This window comes from Bombus vancouverensis, chromosome 4 (assembly GCF_051014615.1).
Source record: "Bombus vancouverensis nearcticus chromosome 4, iyBomVanc1_principal, whole genome shotgun sequence".
NCBI lineage: Eukaryota > Metazoa > Arthropoda > Insecta > Hymenoptera > Apidae > Bombus > Bombus vancouverensis.
This window is the reverse complement of record NC_134914.1, coordinates 14149468-14171424: the sequence shown is the minus strand read 5'-3', so window position 1 is coordinate 14171424 and position 21957 is coordinate 14149468. Positions and strand designations below refer to the sequence as shown.

The 21957-nt window shown below is 33.7% G+C and overlaps 3 protein-coding genes across 3 annotated transcripts in view; 2 read left to right on the top strand and 1 right to left on the bottom strand.

The window, feature by feature from the left end:
- stet (stem cell tumor) overlaps nt 1-5676 on the bottom strand; it is a 501199-nt gene extending 495523 nt beyond the window's left edge. The window contains exons 1-4 of the mRNA XM_033326897.2: nt 5392-5676; nt 2626-2867; nt 2208-2231; nt 1971-2135 (exon numbers count right to left, since the gene is read on the bottom strand). Of these exons, the coding sequence (XP_033182788.1) occupies nt 1971-2135; nt 2208-2231; nt 2626-2805 (369 nt within the window). The 5' untranslated portion in view covers nt 2806-2867; nt 5392-5676. The remainder of the gene's footprint in view (nt 1-1970; nt 2136-2207; nt 2232-2625; nt 2868-5391) is intronic.
- A 1680-nt stretch (nt 5677-7356) lies between these two features.
- On the top strand, nt 7357-9341 carry LOC117153154 (soluble calcium-activated nucleotidase 1). Its single transcript, XM_033326902.2, has 4 exons — nt 7357-8105; nt 8179-8382; nt 8462-8619; nt 8697-9341. The coding sequence occupies exons 1-4, from the start codon at nt 7481-7483 to the stop codon at nt 8907-8909; spliced, it is 1200 nt and encodes a 399-aa protein (XP_033182793.1). The 5' UTR covers nt 7357-7480; the 3' UTR covers nt 8910-9341.
- A 170-nt stretch (nt 9342-9511) lies between these two features.
- On the top strand, nt 9512-18717 carry LOC117153155 (tetratricopeptide repeat protein 39C). The gene is made up of 16 exons (XM_033326903.2): nt 9512-10592; nt 10936-11073; nt 11295-11496; nt 11921-12128; nt 12654-12854; nt 13460-13628; nt 13924-14122; nt 14198-14449; nt 16397-16573; nt 17139-17242; nt 17316-17436; nt 17520-17651; nt 17740-17855; nt 17995-18162; nt 18237-18329; nt 18391-18717. Exons 1-16 carry the CDS (start codon nt 10437-10439, stop codon nt 18511-18513), a joined length of 2559 nt encoding a protein of 852 aa, XP_033182794.2. The 5' UTR covers nt 9512-10436; the 3' UTR covers nt 18514-18717.
- The last annotated feature ends 3240 nt before the right edge of the window (nt 18718-21957 follow it).

Here is a 21957-nt window from a genome sequence, read left to right as displayed (position 1 = left end):
TTTACGGAAGGAGGAAATAATTTAAAACGTCGATATCCATCTATTTGTAATGCATAGATATTTGTTATTCGGAACTATTCTTTCAGTATTGAAATTAAGTATCGAGACTATCGTTTTTGACAAAGGAAATAACTACAGAGCACGTTGGACTTGAAAGGGATTCTGAGATTGAACAACAAATTCGACTATCTCAAAGGGATTTTCCTCGAAAACGAAATCTTTTTACAGAAGAAAAACGTTTGTACACCGAAGAGTAGAAAAATTTCAAAGGCTTCCTCCCCTTTGCTGAAGGTATTTGCAAAGCCCAGATTTATCGATAATCTTCAATCCGATACATAATACAGCAGTAACCCAAGTAAACCAAAAAATTCAGACGGATGGATTAGTTTCCGACAAGGGAGATTTAATTCGTTTCAACAGCAACAAGGTAAAATAGCTGATAAAATGTATCATCGATAGTGAATGCATTTGCAATAATATTGTTTAGTGCATATGATTATTATTAAAGTAAAGAACTATATGATTTCAACACTTTTTCATGTAAAAATAATTTTCATGGCTTTAGTCGGTATTTATTTTATCGATGGAATATTTTCATGTTAAAGCACAGTAAAAAGAAAAAAACATAGCAAACATGCACGTAGCTGAGTTACTTTGATAAATGGCAAATTCAAAGGAAAATCGAGCAAAAAAAAGCAAAATAAAGAAATATTAAACATACCGGGGTTTGTCGATTTTTATCAATTTTATCGAGGAAAATACACAACGAGGGTTGAGATAATTTTGGAGAGCACAGTATATAGGTACGATCTTTACGGAATGTCAATACCAGCATCAGTGTACGCGGTTTAGGATCCCTTTACGTGTCGTTTAACCTATGATTTGAATCACTTCGGTTTGTGCACGGACAATTTTCTGCCACTCAACGTCAGATCTGCTTACCTCCGATGGAGATCACCGAGAAAAAGGCGAGTAGGGGAAAACCGCCAAAAAGTTGTGAGCAAACTCGAACGCGAACAAAGAGCTGGCTGCCGTTGTATACCGGTGCCTTTAAACGGCAAGATTACCATTCTTTCGATATTTATCTAGCAGTTTTTCGTCGCATTCTTCCTTCTTCTCCCACCATAAGATTTTCCCTTTTTCCTCAAACCACCTCTTTGCTCTCGTTCTAGTCCCACGGAGAACGAAATTCTAGGCTGTAGCCGCATTTTTCGGATTGACAAATAAAACGGACAATGAAAAGTTCCGAGGTTTGTTCGTCGAGCAGAATAAGTCTATTTAACTGCCGTAAACCTTCCCCGCTTTTCGTTTCGTTTCATTTCGTTTCGTTTCCCTCCTGTTCGTGCGAGTCGAGCTTCCAAGAAGCTTTAGATTCGCCCTCTTTTCAGAAAAACCGATAAAAATCTGACGCGTGTATTTGAATGTCGTCTTCGATTCGCTCTCTTAAACAGATTTCGACCGTACGGGATATCTTGATGAATTAGCTGTACGGTTATAACGTACGTACTTGGAAAAAAACGGAAAAGATGTGCTTTGTATGGACTTTGAGGGATTTGGAAGATTTGAAACAATAAGAAGACAACTCCGATATTCAAATTGTATTCATTGGTGGAAAAAGTAAGATACAGGAAAATTTGATATTCAAAAATGCAAGAGTTTGTTACCACGACTACTAGTCGGTTGTGATTCATTTATAACAAAAATAAAAGTTTCAAAATGTGATTTGATTTTGGGCTAGTTTCCTGTTAGTTTACTCAAATTACTGAAAAGTGATAAAATGTCTTCTTATTGTTGCAGCCTCTTCATTTGTCTCACGCGGTTGTTCACATGATTGCGATAGTTTAATATGAATTTCAAAAAATAACAAGGCAATTCTGCTCCTCCTTCGGAAAACGTGTTTTAATTTTAAACAAGCACAAATATTTTCTAACTATGTAATGTTCCATTGAAATCTGCATGCATTCACTCACCACATTCACGAAGTCCTGGAACGTCACCGCTTGAACACGTGATTCCTTTGCTCTGATAAGGAGAATATGTCGTTTATTCGGTGGTATCTCAGCCTCCCATTCGGGACTTTTTAAAGCCGCTAAAAAATCCTCCACCGGTATCTCACCAAAACCCTCGGGATCAAACTAAGGGAAAAGATTTAATTACGTTGAGACGTGGATTAAGCTGATTTTTTACTGATAGATACTTGAACGTACCTTATCGAACAGTATTCGCCATTTCTGTAACCAAAAAGAAAATAATATCAGAATACGATACTAAGATAACTAACTAATATGCATTGGTTAATATAATTACATTAAATATGATCGAGTGTCTCTTCTAAAATATCATTTTTTTATACCACTATAAAATACAGTATACATATATAATAATTAGACTGTGGATTGTTATGCAATTTCATATTTCCATGGACGTTGTTGCTAAGGAAATAAAATCTATATAGAGATTCTGTCTACATGAAGATTTTTAATCGGTATTTTATTTCCGATATTTTGTATATCTATTTTTGCATATTATACACGTTTGTACGCTTTTCCCAACAAGTTTCGCATAAATGCGTAAACATACACAGTCCAATAATATTAGTAACAGTAAACGTATAAATTGCCGTACGTCGTTAAGAAGTTCCCGTCTATATTCGGATTCGTCGATATCGATTTCGGAAGCAAGATCGGTATGATCGGTAACATAGCCATCGTAGTGCGCGCTATTCGCCTCGCTACGTGCATATTCTTCCTCCTCCTCGACGGTACCGGCGATAGTCGGTATCGAAGCACCGCTTGCCAGTAGCATTACCACGCGTGGCACGAGGTCACCGGATAAATCTCCTCATTCCACCCTCTTTCGTCCGTTTCCTGAAACCCAACCATATTATTGCATTTCTATCGGTACGAGTGCATTCCTACACATAAATTTTTACCAATTTCTATGATGGTATCCTTAACAGTAACATTGAAATAATATGAAGTTAAAAAACGATGATCAATAGCCGCTACTTTTTCAAAATTTTAGACGAATTACAACTTAAATAAGCCATGTCGTAATACTTGATACGAGTGTTTGATATATCTTATAATTATTAATAATTATTTGAATTAATTAGGTTGTAGTATCAACTTGTTGAGATAATTATACGATGAGTATTGATTGTTCTTATACTATTCTACACATGCTTAAAATGTTGTCCTTGGAATTATCTGTACAGATACGCAACGAACTATGCACTATAATTCAGCTCGCGCGACGGTACCGTTTCCATGGCAATGCATCGTCGATAGGTCTGGCTACACACTACCTATCTACTGTATCTTGCTATTGTCCACCAAGTGCATTCAAGGTTATCGTTTCTAATTAAATGAAGCTTTCTTATCTCGCCTCATACTACGAGAAAAGCTGAATTTCGCATTTAAAAAAGTGAAAAGTTCCATGTTTTAAATATCTTTCTATCAGAAAGAGATTTTCTTCTCTTGCGAAAAAATACTGTTTCATTAAAATTGAACAATGTAATATATTTAATATTATATATTATATGTAAATATAATATAAATGGTTAGAAGATATTAAAAAGAGACTTTATAATTCTATTGTCGCATGTGTGTTATAAAATTCTAAAAATATTATACATGTACGTGTATTATGTCCAACGAAATGTAATATAATTATTCTTTTATTATAAATTAACGAGTTCTTAAGTAAAACGAGAAGCGTGAAGGTATTATATTTATTATTATATTTTACCACAGAAATAGGTCAGGCTATAAAGCTTCCATAATTCTATTAACGTCCCTTCCTAGGTAATCAACTTTATAGAAACATGCAATAAATAGAAAAAAATCCTCTGTATAAAGAAGTGTCCGTCAATTTACTCAAAGTAGACGAACATATAATTTATTTAGAAAAAGAGAGCAGAATTATATATCCTGATAATTCATAAATAAATTTCACACACATCTTAAATCTCTTTTCCAAATATGAACTATTTTTATTCGACTATACTTATTTAATTCACATATCATCTCACGTTGAAATTCATAACGATTAATCTGATTGAATTTAATATTGTCACTTATATATATATACTCTTTGAACAAATTCAGCGTATCATTACCAAACAGCGAGAGGCGATAATTAATCGTTAAAATTATCAATGCAAATTACCATTCTTTTAAACGAAATATATTCGCAATTACGGAAATAATTGCCTACTTAATAAAGTTACAACGGTTCGACGAGTTTTCGATCTAAGATCTAATACGATACGTAAACCTATAACCGCGATGCAACCGAAGCGTCCACGCGTCCGCTCGTGCCACCCCTCTAGTCACTTTCCCTTTCCGCCCCCTCTCCCGCTTAACCTCGTCCCTCACCCCCAAGTCCTTTACATCCACGTTCATTCGTTACCCTCCGTTTTGGCACGGCGTCACTGAAACTCACCCACATCCACCCCTCCCTCCACCCTCCAATGTCGTCGTACCAACCCCACAAAGTCATCCTCTATTCCACTTGCTCCATCTCTTTCTACCCCCCTTCTACGCCATCTTCTAAGCGCAATTACGTCTCGCCCAAGCAGATCCGTTTCCACGAGACGCTGTTAAGGTCGACGACCTTGAAGAATATCCGACGACACATCGTCATGGACGATGCTTCTTACGTATACCTCGGTATCTTCTTACGACCAGCCCTACCTGGCGTTAGATTACCTCGAACCCTTTCGTGATGCACGAAACACCAGGTTTACACCTTACTTCGTTTACCTTATGTATAGTTTCTATATTATATGCTATTATTTTGCGCTAACGATACTAACTAATATCGTAATAACATGTGTTAACTAATTATCGTTTCCATGTATACGTCTATATGCATGAAGGTTCGAGCAGTTGGCAATATTTTGACATCTTTATCGCGGGAAGTTTTGAAACCGTCTTATCGAGAACAGGTTGGTAATAGCATGAGCCAATATGTACTCTGTTTCAGGATGTGAATGTGTAGACTATTTCTTTGGCTGTTAACCTTTCACACGACTTCTGCGGCTATCTCAGATATATAGCACAGGCTTACTTTCACTGTTTTGTCCAGGGAATGGTTTCACACTTGATAATACGTAATACGCATGAGTGCTAATGACATTGCTGTTATAAAGAATAGAATACATTCTCCTAATACAGGAATCAATGTTTATATAATAAATGAGCAATAATAATAAAAATATATTCGTATGGTTACTTGTATAAATGTATATACATAGTCATAACCACTATATGGGAAATCAATCGCATTGCAGTTATTTCATTGGCGAACATTGTGTTTTATTTATATATCCTTACTTCCAATAATTAAAACAGTAAAAGTGCGATATTAGTAAGACATACTGTTTACCTTTTACAACATGAATACGATGATACTGGAGTAGTATTCCATGAGTGAGTATTCACAAACGAGAAGAAGACGTTAAGTAGAAATACTGTTAGCCATAACACCATAATCTCGCGGAACATTCATTCACAACATTCACGTTTTAACAAAATCACTTACATCACATAGAAGATGTTCTATATTTTTCAAAAATTCATTCTAACTATTTCGTCGTTATAAGCACTGAGTCGAACTACTATAAACAATAATGACTTTGAAATGTTCGAATATTTACAGCGTGGTAGCAAAAGTAACGCTTTGTTCACCGTTTTGGCGCCACATTGGTAGTCAATCGAGATGTAATCGAGAGTATGTAACATCGATAAAACAGTTTCAAAATCGATTGGAGATCACTAAAAATCCAAAGAGATTTCAAAGTATTTTTAAATCATGATTTCATCGAAACATGAATCTATGAAAAACAATAATCTACTGTTCCCGTATTCGTATATTCACTTCGTTATGTCAACAATTGGCACAAACAAATGGTTAATGTTTTCAGCAATGCGCGAAACGTACAATTTGAAATGGAACATGGCGGTTGGACAGAAATTTTCACGTAAGGTGTATATAGAGAGAAACGATGTTGACAGAGAACGTCGTTACAACGTAGGAAATACAGATGTAACCGCAGTGCGGAAAAGAAATCGGAAATCGAGCCGAATCGGCACACGCGTTGTCACGTTAACACGAAGACGATAGTGCAGTACGTGTGATAGTGGTGGCGGTGCCACGAGTAACTGCGGCAACGTGCGCAAAGCGCGTTCGATCGATAATACAGGTTGCCGCGGACCTGCGATAGCCAATAGAAATCAGATCACATAAGACACACGCGAGGAACACGTGGAAAGTGGAAATACGGTTGTGGTTTAACGTATCGCCAATATAACCGATGCTGTCCGCGGGAAACGCGTCACACGACTGACGAGTACTTTACCACCCTCATGGACTCCCCTTTCCACCGCCCCCTTTTTCCACCCCCTCGATTCGTTTCACCCCAGACTCGTTCGTTCAACCCCAACGTTTAAGAATATGCTGCGGATGCTTGCATCGTTATTGGCACGATACAAATTGATACCTTTTCAACAGAAGAAACTTCTCAACCTCCATATGTCCTTTCTCTTTGTAACGTCAATGTCAATACATCATCGTAAATTGTGTTTCTTCAATTATTTGTACTTTACGATGGCGTTATGTAAGATTGGTAATATGTATAAGGCACTTCCTTAATCGTTCAATATATTTATATATAAGAATATTTTCATTGATATGTATAAATAGTTATCAGGTGTTTTTGAAAATCATGCAATATTTTTGAACTATCTTACTTAATCGAAGTGTTGATTATAATATCGAGTAAAGTTATTGGAAAGAGCAAACAAATATTCGATATCTGTGACGGATATACTATACAGATATACTGTGTACTTAGGTGTAGAATCTAAAACTACTTCATCATGAAAACCAAGTTAAAATGAACGAAACAGACGACTACTTTAGAAATTGCAATAGCAGATAATAGTAAAATCTGTATTTTGTATTTAATTATTGCATACGTGTCATTATATCTAATGTTATTTCACATATAAATTGATCGTTTTGAAATAAAAATTTGTATCATAGAGATGTTCAAATATTTATAGCCCTGAATAAAATATATATTTAATCCACTAAGTATAAAATTATTTCCTGCATTCTTTATATCGCTTAGTTTATAAAATATAACTGTATTATTTCTATTCTAAATATTAAATAATTATACCAGGTAAAGAATATTCTTCATGGATATGTTACTTACCAGATTGTGAAATGTTCCACTTAATATTTAGATTATATGATATTAAATAGATAGTTACGAAACTTATAACATTTTATGGTCTTATTTTTAATGCTATTTAAATCCCTTAATCCGTTCAGGTGGCGCTGATGTATGTGGCTGTCTGCATTCCCCTTTCACCACTACCTATTAAGGTGGAACAAAAAGTTAGGTTATGTTAGGTTAGATTTTAGTTGACACGTATTATAAATTATTAATTTTTCAATGTAATGTGGTATGAAACGAATGCGAATGAAGAACGGAAACACAGAAACGATGTCATATCTACGTGACTGGAGGCAAGCATTGCGTGTTCCTCATGTCTACAGAGTTGCTAACAGTACATTTCGCATTCAGAGCCAATATTTGGCTTTAATTTTCCTATTACTATCTATTCCTCTGTTCCTACTTGGATTACCTCTGCTGCGCGGAGTTGTACATTCGTCGTCATCGAATCAATTTTTGTCACAGTGTAGATATTACAAGTACAATAAGACATACCCTCTGTCAGCTCCGATCAAGACATCCAAGGGTATCACTTATCGTATAGCAATAGTAAGTGATCTTGACCACAATTCCAAAAGTTTAGATAAAAAAGATGTGTGGCACAGTATTATGAAAACTGGAAGTCTCTTTTGGAATCCTAGCACAAATTTTCTTTCCGTTGTTTGGGATGATAGAAACCACATGTTAACATCATCTTTAACTTTAAAAGGACGTGGCATGGAATTGTCTGAACTGGTTACGTTTGATGGACATTTATTGTCTTTTGATGATCGTACAGGAATTATATATTTTATTGAAGGAGAAGAAGTTTATCCCTGGGTTATTTTGATGGATGGTAATGGTAAAAATTCTAAAGGTAAATCGCACGTTTGATATCATTAGGATCAATAAAATTCTATGTTGCATTTCAATTTCTATGATAATTTTAGGATTTAAATCTGAATGGGCAACTATTAAGGATGAGCATTTGTATGTTGGTAGTATGGGTAAAGAATGGACCAATCCTTCAGGAGTATTCGAACATAATAATCCCCTTTGGATAAAAGTAATAACTCCACGTGGTGAAGTTCAATCTGTGAATTGGATTTCAAACTATAAACGATTAAGACAAGCAATAAATATTGAATATCCAGGTATAAAACTATATATTTTATACACAATTTAAAGAATTTTAATTTTCATTAAAAAATGTTGTGTAATATTTCTATATAGGCTATATGATTCATGAATCAGGAGCTTGGAGCGATATACACAAAAGCTGGTTTTTTTTGCCAAGGAGATGTTGTCACCAGCGCTATAACGAAACTAAAGATGAAACAATGAGTTGCAATATCTTACTAACTGCAGATGAAAATTTTGTAGATGTCAAGGTATTTTTCTATTCTTGGTTATAGAGTTAATGTTTAAATTAAGGAATATAAAAACGTTAATAATATTTTATTTTCAGGTTACCAAAGTTGGTAATTTAGTACCAATCAGAGGTTTCTCAAGTTTCAAATTTTTACCAGGCTCTCAAGATACGATTATCATTGCCCTTAAAACTGAAGAATATCAAGGACAGACAGCTACGTATATTATGGCATTTACAATTGATGGAAACATCATGATGCCTGAGACTAAAGTGATAGATAAAAAATTCGAAGGTCTTGAATTCATATGACATTCCACTTAAGAATATTCATACTAAATTTATATGATGTAAATAAATGTACAGAGATTTTATAGTTCCATATTACCGTTATACAACATGTAATGACTGTGTAAACTATTTTACACAATTCCTGTTCAGTTGAACCTTTTATTTTACACAGTTTTACTCTATCACCAGTATTGTTCTTTTTCAAAATATACTTTTATTTTCATAATAATGGCAACACGTTTACTGTATACTACTAAATGCGTCAATTGTAAATATAATGTACATACGAATGTACAATACTTATTATAACAATACTTATTATAAAATGAAACGGAATGTTACGTATAATTGAACTCGACGAGATATAGAGATTATGAAATAGAATTAGGAATTTAATGCTTTGTTTTATACATTGACCATTACAAGTGCAATAGAATAGAACGTTCCAATCTATTTTATTTCATTTCTATTCCCGTACCTCTTCTGCCTCTTAAAGTTATTATGATAAAACTTTTGTTTAATACTGTAATGTGCCTTCAGGGTCGTAATATACATAGTCTAAAATCGATATCTATATATGAAAATGCAAGGTGGTGGCAGCACCATTGCGCTATACTGACAGATACTTTAGTCAACTTGTGGCACCGTAGGTAGAAAGCTCTGTTTAATAAACGTCACGTTTCAATTATTTTCTTAAAGACATAAATTATTTTTTCAATCCTTTTTGCTTAGAATATTGGTGATAATGTGCAGTCTCGTATAACTATCTTTGAAACCTGAGGAAACACCGAACAAAATCTTGCACGCATTGCACTTCTATTAACATTATTTATACAGTAAAAAGGAATGTAAATTCATTAATAGAAAGAATGGTAAAAAAGCGCGTAAAGTAAACCTTAAGGACTAGAAATTCAAACTAAAGATTTCGAAGTGCCGAGCGAATATTTAAATTGACTTTGCAAGTAAACACTCGAAATATTCACGACTAACTACTGCACGAGTTTATTTTTTCTCCATATGTTCTTCATATGGGGCAATTTCCTTGCATAACATCTGCAATCAGCGTGAATCTCCCAAACACATAAAACATTTACGATGCGACCGTGTAATGTCATCCAGTTCCAGTTTTTCGAAGAAGCATTCAAGATGCGATTATGATGAAGATTTCCAGTTTTAACATTTCCCACGCGCAATGCATTTCAACGAGGAAAGTAAGCATGCAGGAAGGAAGAATATTTTGTATACTTATACACGGTAATATAGTAGTACCGCGCCTAACAGTGCCGTGACGCAAATTCGTCGACAACTGTACATATTAGTGTTGTTTCGAATTACTGAATTGTACTAATATTGAGAAGAGCATTAAAGGAGTACCGCTATCGAGCTGTTTGCCCAAGAAAAGCGGAAACATTCGTTTTAACGGCCGCAGAAATGTTTCTTATTTGACGCACACGCGACATTCGCGACGGGCATATTCCTTATCGGTCCGATTTACGAAAATATAGTTGACTCAGAACAAACAAATTTCGTTCACCTGAAAAAAGAATTATGGCTACAAAATCAAACGGCACGAAGGAGTGGAATACCGCTAGAATGGGTATTTCTCTGCTGTTGAATAACAAAACGGAGGAAGCGGAAGCCCTATTTACCGGACACCCGCATAGTTTTCACATGAAAGCAGGTCGCTGTTTTGTCTTATTCATGGTATGTAAATAATACATCGCAACTGTTTTACTTCACTGTAGAAATTAATAAAAAATTGTTCGAGATTGATTTCAGTTAAGCTTTTATTGAAGAACAAAGGAATTAGGGAATAATTCTCTTAAGATATTAAGTGTAAGGGAGAATCTTTTTAAAGTAAAGTTTGTTACGTTATTGTTACGAAGACTTATTGCTAGTAACGTAAAAATAGTCTGGATAACGTATCGCGTGCTAGCTTGCATGTTTTTATTGACCGCAATCCTATTTCGAACAATCTTAATAAGAGCCCATGATGTACGCTCTCGATATAGGAACAGGAAGGAATAATCGTCGAATAAATTTTTAGAATGCACTGATGACCTTTGAGAACGATAAGCTTCAGCAGGCTATGCTACTGCTGAAGGATATGGAAAGGGAATGCGCGAGTGACATAGGATGGTTAAAGTCTATGAAGAGTAAAGTCTTCAAAGCAGAAGAAACAGGCGTAATTATTATCTTCTAATTAAAGTTTTTTAATAAATTTCATTTGTATTAACACGTTCGTTGTATTCTTTAACGCAAGACTAGATTTTTATATTGTATAAGAGTTATCTGTTAGCATATACATAATGAAAGTCGGGTTAGCAGTGAACGTGATGAAACAATGTAAAAAGATTCATAAATACAGCTAGCGAGGAGATGTTAATAGGGAAATAAATGTTTTAGAAGGACTACGTGAATAAATTGGAGAGGCAAATAGTTCTCGCAGACTCGCAAGTTTGTTCGGCGATATTAACGTTACTACAACAAGAACTCACTGGTTACGTACGTGGTGGTTGGATGTTACGTAAAGCTTGGCGAGTTTATCAGCATGCACACACACAAATCTTGCAGTTATATCAGCGCACATTTGGTTCTAATCCATCGGGTATGTAATTGTATCGAACTATTGAGGAATGTTGTCAATCTATGCTGTGATCAATAGCACGTGCTCAAGCCGATTATAATGTTATTTAAGTTAAATAAAAATAAGAATGACACTGTTTAATATGCAATTGTATTGCAATTTCATTCCGAAGAAAAGGTGGCTGAATTAAGGCAAAAGACACAGGATTCAGATCATTTTGATAAGAATATATAGATAGCAAATACTAGCAAATATTATTTTAGAAATAAGTAAATACTTGTTGAAGTCCTCTAAAAACCTTTTTCTCATCAGAATATTTATTCTGATCTTCCGTTTGCGAGAGGAAAGATCCGAAATGATTAAATCAAGAATATTTTTCGTTTGATATCAGAATGAATAAGACTAATATAAAAAGGGAAATTTTTCGTAATTTTGGTTTGAATAGGATTCGACACAAGATGCAGCACTCCTTCGTGTAATGGCTCCTCTTACTCACTGCAAAGTCCACATAGTCCAGGTTCCTCGGAATGGTCTATACCATCTTGCAACGGTTCAACAAACAACCCGACACCGATCTCATCCCCCTCAGGTCTGCGAAGCTCTCTATCAATGTTCTTCTCGCTCACTGGCATCACGTCCGAACAACAGACACCGTAATTGTTGTTTCTTCTTACAAACATTTCTCGATCCTCGTCGTGGAACCCTTGCCTTTCTCTTTTACCTGTACACGAAGTAAAATAACAGTGAATTTTTTTTTCTTTTTTGCTTTTGTTAAGCATATACATTAGGGTTACTCTTTCAAACAACAAACAAATTTTGTGAATGACAGCAAATTCTTATACTTGAATCGTTGTTTAACCCTTTCAGTGGTACTATCATTTATCTAGGTTTCAGAGAATATCATTGTCAATCGAAACTTATCAGAGAATATGAAATATCAAGAAAAGAAATTTTCCACGACTTACTAAACAAACCTTACTTAATTAAATACTTACAATTCTAAGAAATGTTTACCGTTGAAAGAGTTAAGATCCGATTATCGATACACTGAACGAAAAGCTAAACGATGTGTGCGCATTGGTGACTCAATTTTTTTTGAGAATATTGTGTCTTTTTGTAACGAATTGACGCTTTCCCCTTTAAAATTGACAGAAGTGGAAAAGTGACGTGTTTTGCAGCTTCGTTGAACCATCTGAGGTCTCCCGGTTGATGTCAGCGGTTAGTTTTGGTTATGGGATTTATCAACTCTGTGTCAGTTTATTGCCGCCTTCTCTTCTAAAAGTGATTCACTTTTTGGGCTTCGAGGGCGACAGAGAAGCAGGAATCACTGCGCTCATGTATGCACGGCTTAGCGAAGATATGCGTGCTCCTCTTGCCACGTGAGTTTAGAGATAATATACATATTATGTACAGGGTGACTTGTGTAACTCGACATGATATTTTTTATGAGATTGTATAGGGCTTTACGATAAATTCAAAAAGTGTATTACATGATATTTTTATCAAAAATCAATACTAAGTTTACGCTACACTGTGCAAGTTGTTCAAACTGCACACCGTCCTTCGCAATGCAACATTCTGCTCTTCTGTAAAAGTCTAAATGAGTAAAATAAATTTTGTAAATCTAAATAATTCTATCTTTCTGAAATGTATCAACGAGCAAGATATTATTCCCAATAGTATCTATAAAAAATATCATGCAGTATGCTTTTATATGAAAAAGCAACATAATATGGTCCAGATGACCTTAATTTCATTATAAAAGCAAAGTATTTTCGGACTTTTTTTACGGTCATTTGTAGCACACTTGACATCATCTATGCACGGTTCAAAACATTTTTTGTTACATTGTTAAATGGCAGAAAGATAGTGGGCCGCGTTACGTGAAACGTTCTTTAACTCTGTATATATATATATATTCATATGTATATATATTTCGTTTATACGATGAGATATTAATTTATCAATTTTCCGTCCGTCTTAGCTTATCCCTACTCTGGTACCACACAATTGCACGTCCATTTTTTGCCCTTGATGGAAGCAATCTACGGGCTGGTGTAAATGCCGCGAAACAATTAATCGCGGAGTGTCATTCAGAATTTAGCAATTCGGCGCTCTTTCTATTTTTCGCTGGTCGAATAGAGAGGCTCGAGGTAAGGATGCATTTATGATCATCTCAACACTTTTCCGTCTTCTCAATATGCCGACGTTATGTACCATGAATAAATATTTTTAAAAATTACTTTGATATAACTTATCTTCTTCGCTATTTACTATTTATGATATAATTTAATATTGAATTAATTCTGTCTTACAATCTTTCCTACTTTCTTAATATTTTATTATTACTTTCGATAAGTATTACTATTTCTTAAAATTACATTAATGTAATCAACGTTTTTGCTATTTATGATTTATAACTTACGTAGAATTAATTTCGTTTCACAGTCAAACGTAAATGGTGCTCTGCAAGCATACGCGAAGGCTGTCGAAGCTTCGAGTCAAAGAGAGATCAAATTATTGTGCCTACACGAGGTGGCCTGGTGTCATCTGATTCGTTTAAGTTACGAAGAAGCTTACCGATCTTTGACACAATTGCATCAACAATCCAGGTGGTCGGTGAGCTTCTACGATTATTTAGCAACCGGTATAAGATATTTTTTTCTCCTTATTACCTTTGCCATCTTTCATTTCGGTTACATCTTTAAATATTTCTTCTCAGTCTGTTGCGGGGCGATTGGTAAATTCGATATCGTGGCCTCGTCTTATCGAAAGGTCCACCATTGTGACAATCGAATGAGTAAAGAGACTCAATTGGGTTTGTTCGTTTTGCGTCGAACTCCTAAACTTGTGGATCTGAAAACTGGCCAGCCTTATACCGTTTTGTACTACAGACTGCTCGTGTATGAATTATTGTATTTGTGGAACGCGATGCCATCATGTTCTGTGGACTCGTTGCAAGGAATACTTTTAGGTAACAAGAAATGCATTCTTTTGAAAGATTAATTTAGAAATAATATATTATTAATGATATGATAGCATAATATTTGACATTATTACATGGTTGAATAACGTTTTAATACATATTTCTTTGTAAGCTTTTAAACCTACTAATCGTTTGATAATTTATTAATAATTATTCTTTTGACAATTAAATTGTTAGAATGCAAAGACAATCTTTCGGACGAACCGATGGTTGGATTGGCCAACTTGATTGAAGGAGCAGCCTATTTCTGTCTCGGTGATACTCAAGCAGCGATTGAAAGTTACAGAAATTGTCTAAAGCGTCGTTATCCGATCAACGATGCGTATGATCAACATGTTAGCGCATTTGCACTCTACGAGCTTGGCACTGCGCTGTGCAGTATCAATGTAAATGATAAACATTTGAATAAACGCTCAAATAGATTCTAAAATTAATTTCGTTTAAAATTTTGTTCCCTAGGTATTAACGCTATTTCATGTATATTTTATTTCAGAATGTCGAAGAAGGAAAGATGTTCCTTTCGAGGGCGCAAAACCAGTACAAGGACTACGATTTCGAGAGCCGCCTCAATGTACGAATACACACAAGCTTACACAATTTTAACTGACGAAAAGTGAAAATCGAACGGTTACGTCTTCATCTGCTACAGAATTTACCTATGGAATCTAAAGTGCGATAACGATCAGGCATCGTCTTATCCTATAAAAATTCCGTCTATATCGATTTAAATCGGAAAGTTTATCTATGTACATCGACGATCGGAACTGAAGAAACTCGTTCCTGTAAAATAGTTGTTCTAGAGTACAATAAAATCGTTACAAAGGTGATCGTTCATTACTCTCTATAATACGTAGAAATCGTAATAAAATTTAACCGTACGAATGCAGAAAATATCCCATTGTTGAATACGATGTATATAGATAAATTTATCCATGCTGTTATTACGTGTATATACATGTATGTATATTAGAACTACATGACATGTGCGAAGAAGGAAGAAACAAGGAATGCCAAGTTATAGAATACCTTTATTGTTTCTAATTAAATATAGAAGGTAATAATAACGAACAGTTTAACAGTCCAAGTTGTTACATTAAAAATGGACATTCCATATTTTTCTCCCTTATTCTTTATATACTTATACAAATACGCTGCAAAGACATACCTCCATAAATTAATGTTAAGAATAAATATTATAATATTATTGTTGCTTTACGAAGTTTCTACTGTATTTATTCCGTTACTTACGTATCTTATCAGAAAATTATTATGTATTTACAGAAATACGTTAATATTAGACAATACGTTGTATTATATATGTATATGTTTTATTATTTTATCGATGTTACAGTTGCTAGAATAACATGTATAAAATTGTTGATCGAATTACAACATATGGTATGTTTTCTATCTGAATATTTTAAAATTTTGTAATGAAACTTGCATAAGCAATGTCCATTTGTCGACTTGTACAATGTACGAGCATACTTGAAAAACGTAGATGTGTACAGTCAGAAAACTAATTGATAAAATTTATCGAGATCCGACGTATGCTATATTACGAATAAAATTATTTCGTTTGAAAACATATCTCCGTTAAATATTTATTGCGAAGATACTCTATATCTTTATAGAGTGTGCTTATCTACATAAAATGTATAGAAAAGCAGACTTCAATTTAGCTAAAAAGATAATAAGATCAATCTAGGATAGAATTATCGTAATTAATTTTTTATATTATATCATATTATATTATATTAATTCTTTATATTAGGAAACAATATTAGCAAATATTCTTCAAATAACTGTTCCAAACATCTGAGATCTCGCTCGTCGTTTTAATCGTTCTGAAGTTTGTTTTGAAATCTACTAAACGGAATTTAGCAATTAGACAAGTTGAAGGAACTTTGACAAAATTACAAGAGGTTTGTTCAGGCCCTTCAAAAGATCAAACCTGTGATTATGAGTACGATCCGATGAACGTTCGAAACACGTACTGCTGTGCAAATGGAGGAACCTGTCCAGCTGCTATATTGAATTCCTCTCGCCAATCTCCTTGGTACTGTAAATTCATCAAACCATTTGTATTTTGCATTATTACGTCGTTATTAGGTACGTCGATCTATGGTTAACTTGCAAATTTCAAAATTTTTAAGTAATTCGTAACTGGACGATTTGGAAAAGAAAAACGTTCTACGTAGAAAGCTTCGTATCCAATTCCTTAAAAATACTTCATGTTTCGAGATCAATTGGACGAATATTAAACGATTTCTGCGTTGAGGGATATTTACTGTAATGTTTTCCATTTCTGAAAAATGTACAATTACTATATAGGTCTAAATTAGAATGTAAATTCCAGTTACGAATTTGAAATGTTAATACGTTTCGTACCACATTGTCCATATAAATTAGTAACAACTTAAAATTTTATTATATTTTGTACTCTAACGTCGAAATATAGCAGACACGAAACTGAAATAAAATCTATGATATTTTCAATCTTTTTTCTAGTTTAACGATGTAGAGAACATTTTCAAGATTTGATGTTAGATAATTCTCGAAAATTTTTTATTTCTCATACAGCGGAACGTATTAACGATTTTATGCTTAGCAAAATTTTAGAATAAACGAAAAATGAAATAATTTCGGATAAAATGCTTCGTGTTGAACGTTTCAGCTATGTCCGTGTCTCATTTGTGCGACAAATACTCAGCCAGTACGACGTTCAAGATAATCAGATCCGACTTGGTGAATCTGCGAACGCATTTGAATACCCTTTCGGTAATTACTGTACCGTTGTCTTGTTCGACAATTAAACGATATTAAATCACGATTTTAAACGTCGTTCGCTTAGATGGAAGTAAAGAACGTAATGGAAACGCGAGACGATTTAAAGAGTAAGTTGAAAGAGGTTGGATACGTGATACCAAAAATGTCTGAGGCCATTCTCTATTTAAGAAACGAAGTGTCCGAGGGTAAAAAAGATATGATGTATCGATTACAGCATACACGTTATTCTTTTCCGGGATAGTTATAGACATTGGTTTATTTGAAATAGGAATGGAACAGCATACGAAAACATTGTTGAAGGTTATGTCCCCAGAAACTGTCCGAGAATTGGTAAAGAGCGAACTGCAAACGTACGACGCTGACAAAACCGGAAGGACAGATTACGCGCTCGGAACTTCAGGTTTTAAATGGAAAAAATATATTTTCTTTATTTTAAATTATTTTATTATCTGTCTGTTTCGCTGAAGATATTATGGAAATTGTCATAGGCGGAGCAATCCTCTCGACGAGAAAGACAGAAACGTACTCGGCTGGTGCACCGGTACTGAAACTTTTTGGGATACCAATTTGTCAGCAACAAAACACACCTCACGCTATAATTCAGGTTACTGAATATTACTTTTTAATAATTCATTTATCGTGAAATACGAATAACAATTATAAATAAATCGCTATTCCTGAAAAGGATAAAAAATGAAATTAATATTTCCTTTGAAATACATCGATCAATTTTCATTATATAGACTAGTGTTCTTCCGGGTGAGTGTTGGGCATTTAAAGGCAGCAGTGGAAGCGTTGTTATACAGTTACTCGGTTTTGTACATGTGTCTGGAGTAAGTCTGGAACATATTCCACAGTCGATATCTCCTACAGGGGAAACGAGCACCGCTCCAAAACAATTTTCTATTCTGGTAAATTTCGGAAATTTAATCTACCGTAATTTAGAATATCGTAAACGAGACAGATATACGTTGCATATTTGCAGGGTTTAACCAGCGTAGATGACACAAATTCTTTCTTTTTTGGTGAATTCACGTACGATAATACTGGTCCTCCTGTACAATATTTCGAAGTTCAGGTAAAGTAAAGTTTACCGATATACATTTTATAAAACATATATTATCACTTGTAATTTACAGAACAAACCAAAGAAAGCATACGAAATAATCGAATTAAAGGTTCATTCCAATAGTGGTAACAATGAATACACCTGCATCTACAGAATAAGGGTTCACGGTACCCTAAGTAAAAAGAGTAGGTAATTTTCCCTTAAATAATTATTTAATGATCGAAAGAAGAAATTTTGGGATGGTATTTGCAACCAAAGGGACTTGGCTAGATGAGAATTCCAAGAGATCATCGACGTAGTGTAATTGTTAATATAATATCGATTTGGATAAGATTTTCGTATGTAAGGTATTATATATACTTTATTATATAGTAAATAAAGACATATATAATTTTCATATTGTTATCCTTCTTCTTTTTCTCATTTTTAACGAAATAGAGCGTAATTCTAATAATTTAATTAATTAATAAGAGTTAATAATTGTGAGATAAATATAACGTACAAATACTGTTTTGATCATAAACTGTCATGCGATATATGTAAATAAAAACAATTTTAAATCGAAAACTAATACCACAGGAGTATGAAGCGTGAATTTAGTTTTACCTTGTAAGAAATATTAAAATTATAGAAATGATTACTGTAATAAATTGTGGGTGTCCCGTGAGCACCTGGGTCATCCTGAAGGACAGCGGGAGACCGCGGCAGCTCCTCCATGTCTCCCAACTTGCGAGGACGGCCTCGATGCCTCGATGTTTGCCTCCCTCGTTGATCAGCTGGGACCGCTACCGGTCTCACGCATCCTCCTTAACGGTTGCCATATCGTCTGGGGCCGTCTGCTCGGCCACGTTCTCCCCGGGGTCCAGCGCTCTTATGCGGGAGTATCTTCGCTTCAGTACCAACGTCCAGATCTCCGACGGGGTATAACATTTAACCAATTAATAAATAACATTTAAAACATTAATTAACAATCAAACCATTAATTAGCAACGTTTAAACCTTTACTTAAGAACAATTAAAGCATTAATTTATAATATTTAAGGCATTACTTAATAACAATTATATTATTAATTTATAACAATCCAACCAATAATTAGCAACATTTAAGCAACTAATTAATAACAATTAAGCTATTAATTCATAACAATTGAAACATAAATTAACAACATTTAAAACATTAATTTATAACAATAAAACCGTTCTTCAAGGAATCAATAAGTCTCTCGCTAATAGCCTAATAGATCCTTTGATAGATCTAACGAAGAAATATCTAACCGCGATTGCAGCCAATTAGTTCATATTATTCGCTACATAATTAATCTGTATCACGTACAGCGATGTAGGAGGTATTGAAGAAAAAAGCCATTTAATGTTACAACTATAACGAGTAAATTTGCTCGTTTAATTTGAAAGGAATTAAAAAAGAACCTGATTTTTAAGTAAGTATTAAATAAAAATTTGAAATATCGCAGTGATGTAGATGTTATTCAAGAAAAAAGAACATTTTATTTTATAATTAACACGAGTAAATGAACGAATATCGATAATATAATATAATGCTTAATATGAATTTTATCTGTCTGATTGTTTAATATCTTAACTTATTTCACAGTAACGACATCGACTGCCGTTAAGCTTTTTCCCCCTTTTTGTTCAAACTAATTGATAGTCGAAAACTAGTATTAAAGAAGTGTGAATTTAGTCGTAGTGTGCAGAAACTATTAAAATGATAAAAATGGATATTGTATTAAATCGTTGAAGTCGCCAATTTCCGATAAAAATTAAGAAATTGTTCAATTTGATTTTGTTGTAATGGAAAAACCGTCCTTTGCTATGTCAAGAGGTCGTTGCCGTTCGATTGACATCTCTATACCTTGTCAAAGTATATAAGAAACACGGAAGTCGCGCGCGAGCTCTTTTGTGCCTGAAATTCCGGAGAGTGAACATCGAAGAAGAATTTAAATATAAGGTAAATAAAAAAAATATCAAATAACAACATTGCAACCAGTAATTTATAACGTCTAAACCATTATTTTACAACACTTAAGCTATTAATTTATAACATTTAAGCCATTAATTTATAACACTTAAGCAATTAATTTATAACGTCTAAACTATTAATTTATAACATTTATGCTATTAATTTATAACATTTAAGCTATTAATTTACAACATTTAAGCTATTAATTTACAACATTTAAGCCATTAATTTATAACACTTAAGCAATTAATTTATAACGTCTAAACTATTAATTTATAACATTTATGCTATTAATTTATAACATTTAAGCTATTAATTTACAACATTTAAGCTATTAATTTACAACATCTAAGCCATTAATTTACAACATTTGAACTGTTATTTTATACATTTAAGCTATTAATTTATAGCATTTAAGGTATTAATTTATAACGTCAAAACTATTAATTTATAACATTTATGCTATTAATTTACAACATCTAAGCCATTAATTTACAACATTTAAGCCATTAATTTACAACATTTAAGCCATTAATTTACAACATCTAAGCCATTAATTTACAACATCTAAGTCATTAATTTACAACATTTGAACTGTTATTTTATACATTTAAGCCATTAATTTCTAACATTTAAACTATTAATTTATAACATTTAGGCCATTAATTTATATCATCTGAGCCATTAATTTAAAACATTTGAGCCATTAATCTAAAACAATTACTCCATTAATTCTTAACAGTTATACCAATAATTTGTAACCACAATCTCCCATTAATTCAAAGTAGTTATGCTCTTAATTTATAGCAGTTGTGCCATTAATCGGAAGCAATTCTACATTCAGTGATTTAAATCAATACCATCAATTCGTAGTGAGTGAATTAATGATTTATTTTGTTTTATTTTATTAACGAAACCTTTCAAGTCTCTAAAGTACTGTTTTATTTCTATATAGCATTATTTTTTAATTTTAAATACAGTATTTAATTTCTCATTTTACTATTTCGTATAAAACCAATGGTAACACAGAGTGTAATTTTAAGATGTAATTTTCCATGTCTGCTCAAAACCAAGGAAACAACACCATATTCATGGAATCAAGGAAGCAAGTGCAATTTAAAGGCAACCACATCTTATCTGTAGCTGCACACGAGTCAGAGGACATTTCAAATCATGTTGTTGCTTTGCTTCGGAGTATCAAGACCGTTAGATTATAAGTAATGTAAGAACAAATAAACTCCGGGCAAAACAATATCGCCGCTACAATGTCGGTTTATTATAAAATAATTTTACATCTCTGCTTCCAATGCTTAAAAACTGTTTATGTAAATGGGACCCGAGCGTAGTTACCTCCTCGTGGTGGGTCCCGGTAATTGGTATCGTTTCCCAAATAATAATACACCAAGTACTATTTTGAATATTAGTATTATTATTTGAGAAACGATATCAAGCTAAAAACTACTTCAATATAGTCTGGTCTTGATCATCCAAAATGGTTTTGGTGATCTAGACCGGACTAAGACCCCCCCGCGGGGGCGCCGTGGGACATCGTGGGACATCGCGGGACACCGTGGGATGCGAGCGTTTTAGCCTTAATTAATCTTAAGATAGATAGCTATGTTATGTGCATTGTAAGCTCATTCTGTACAAAGATAC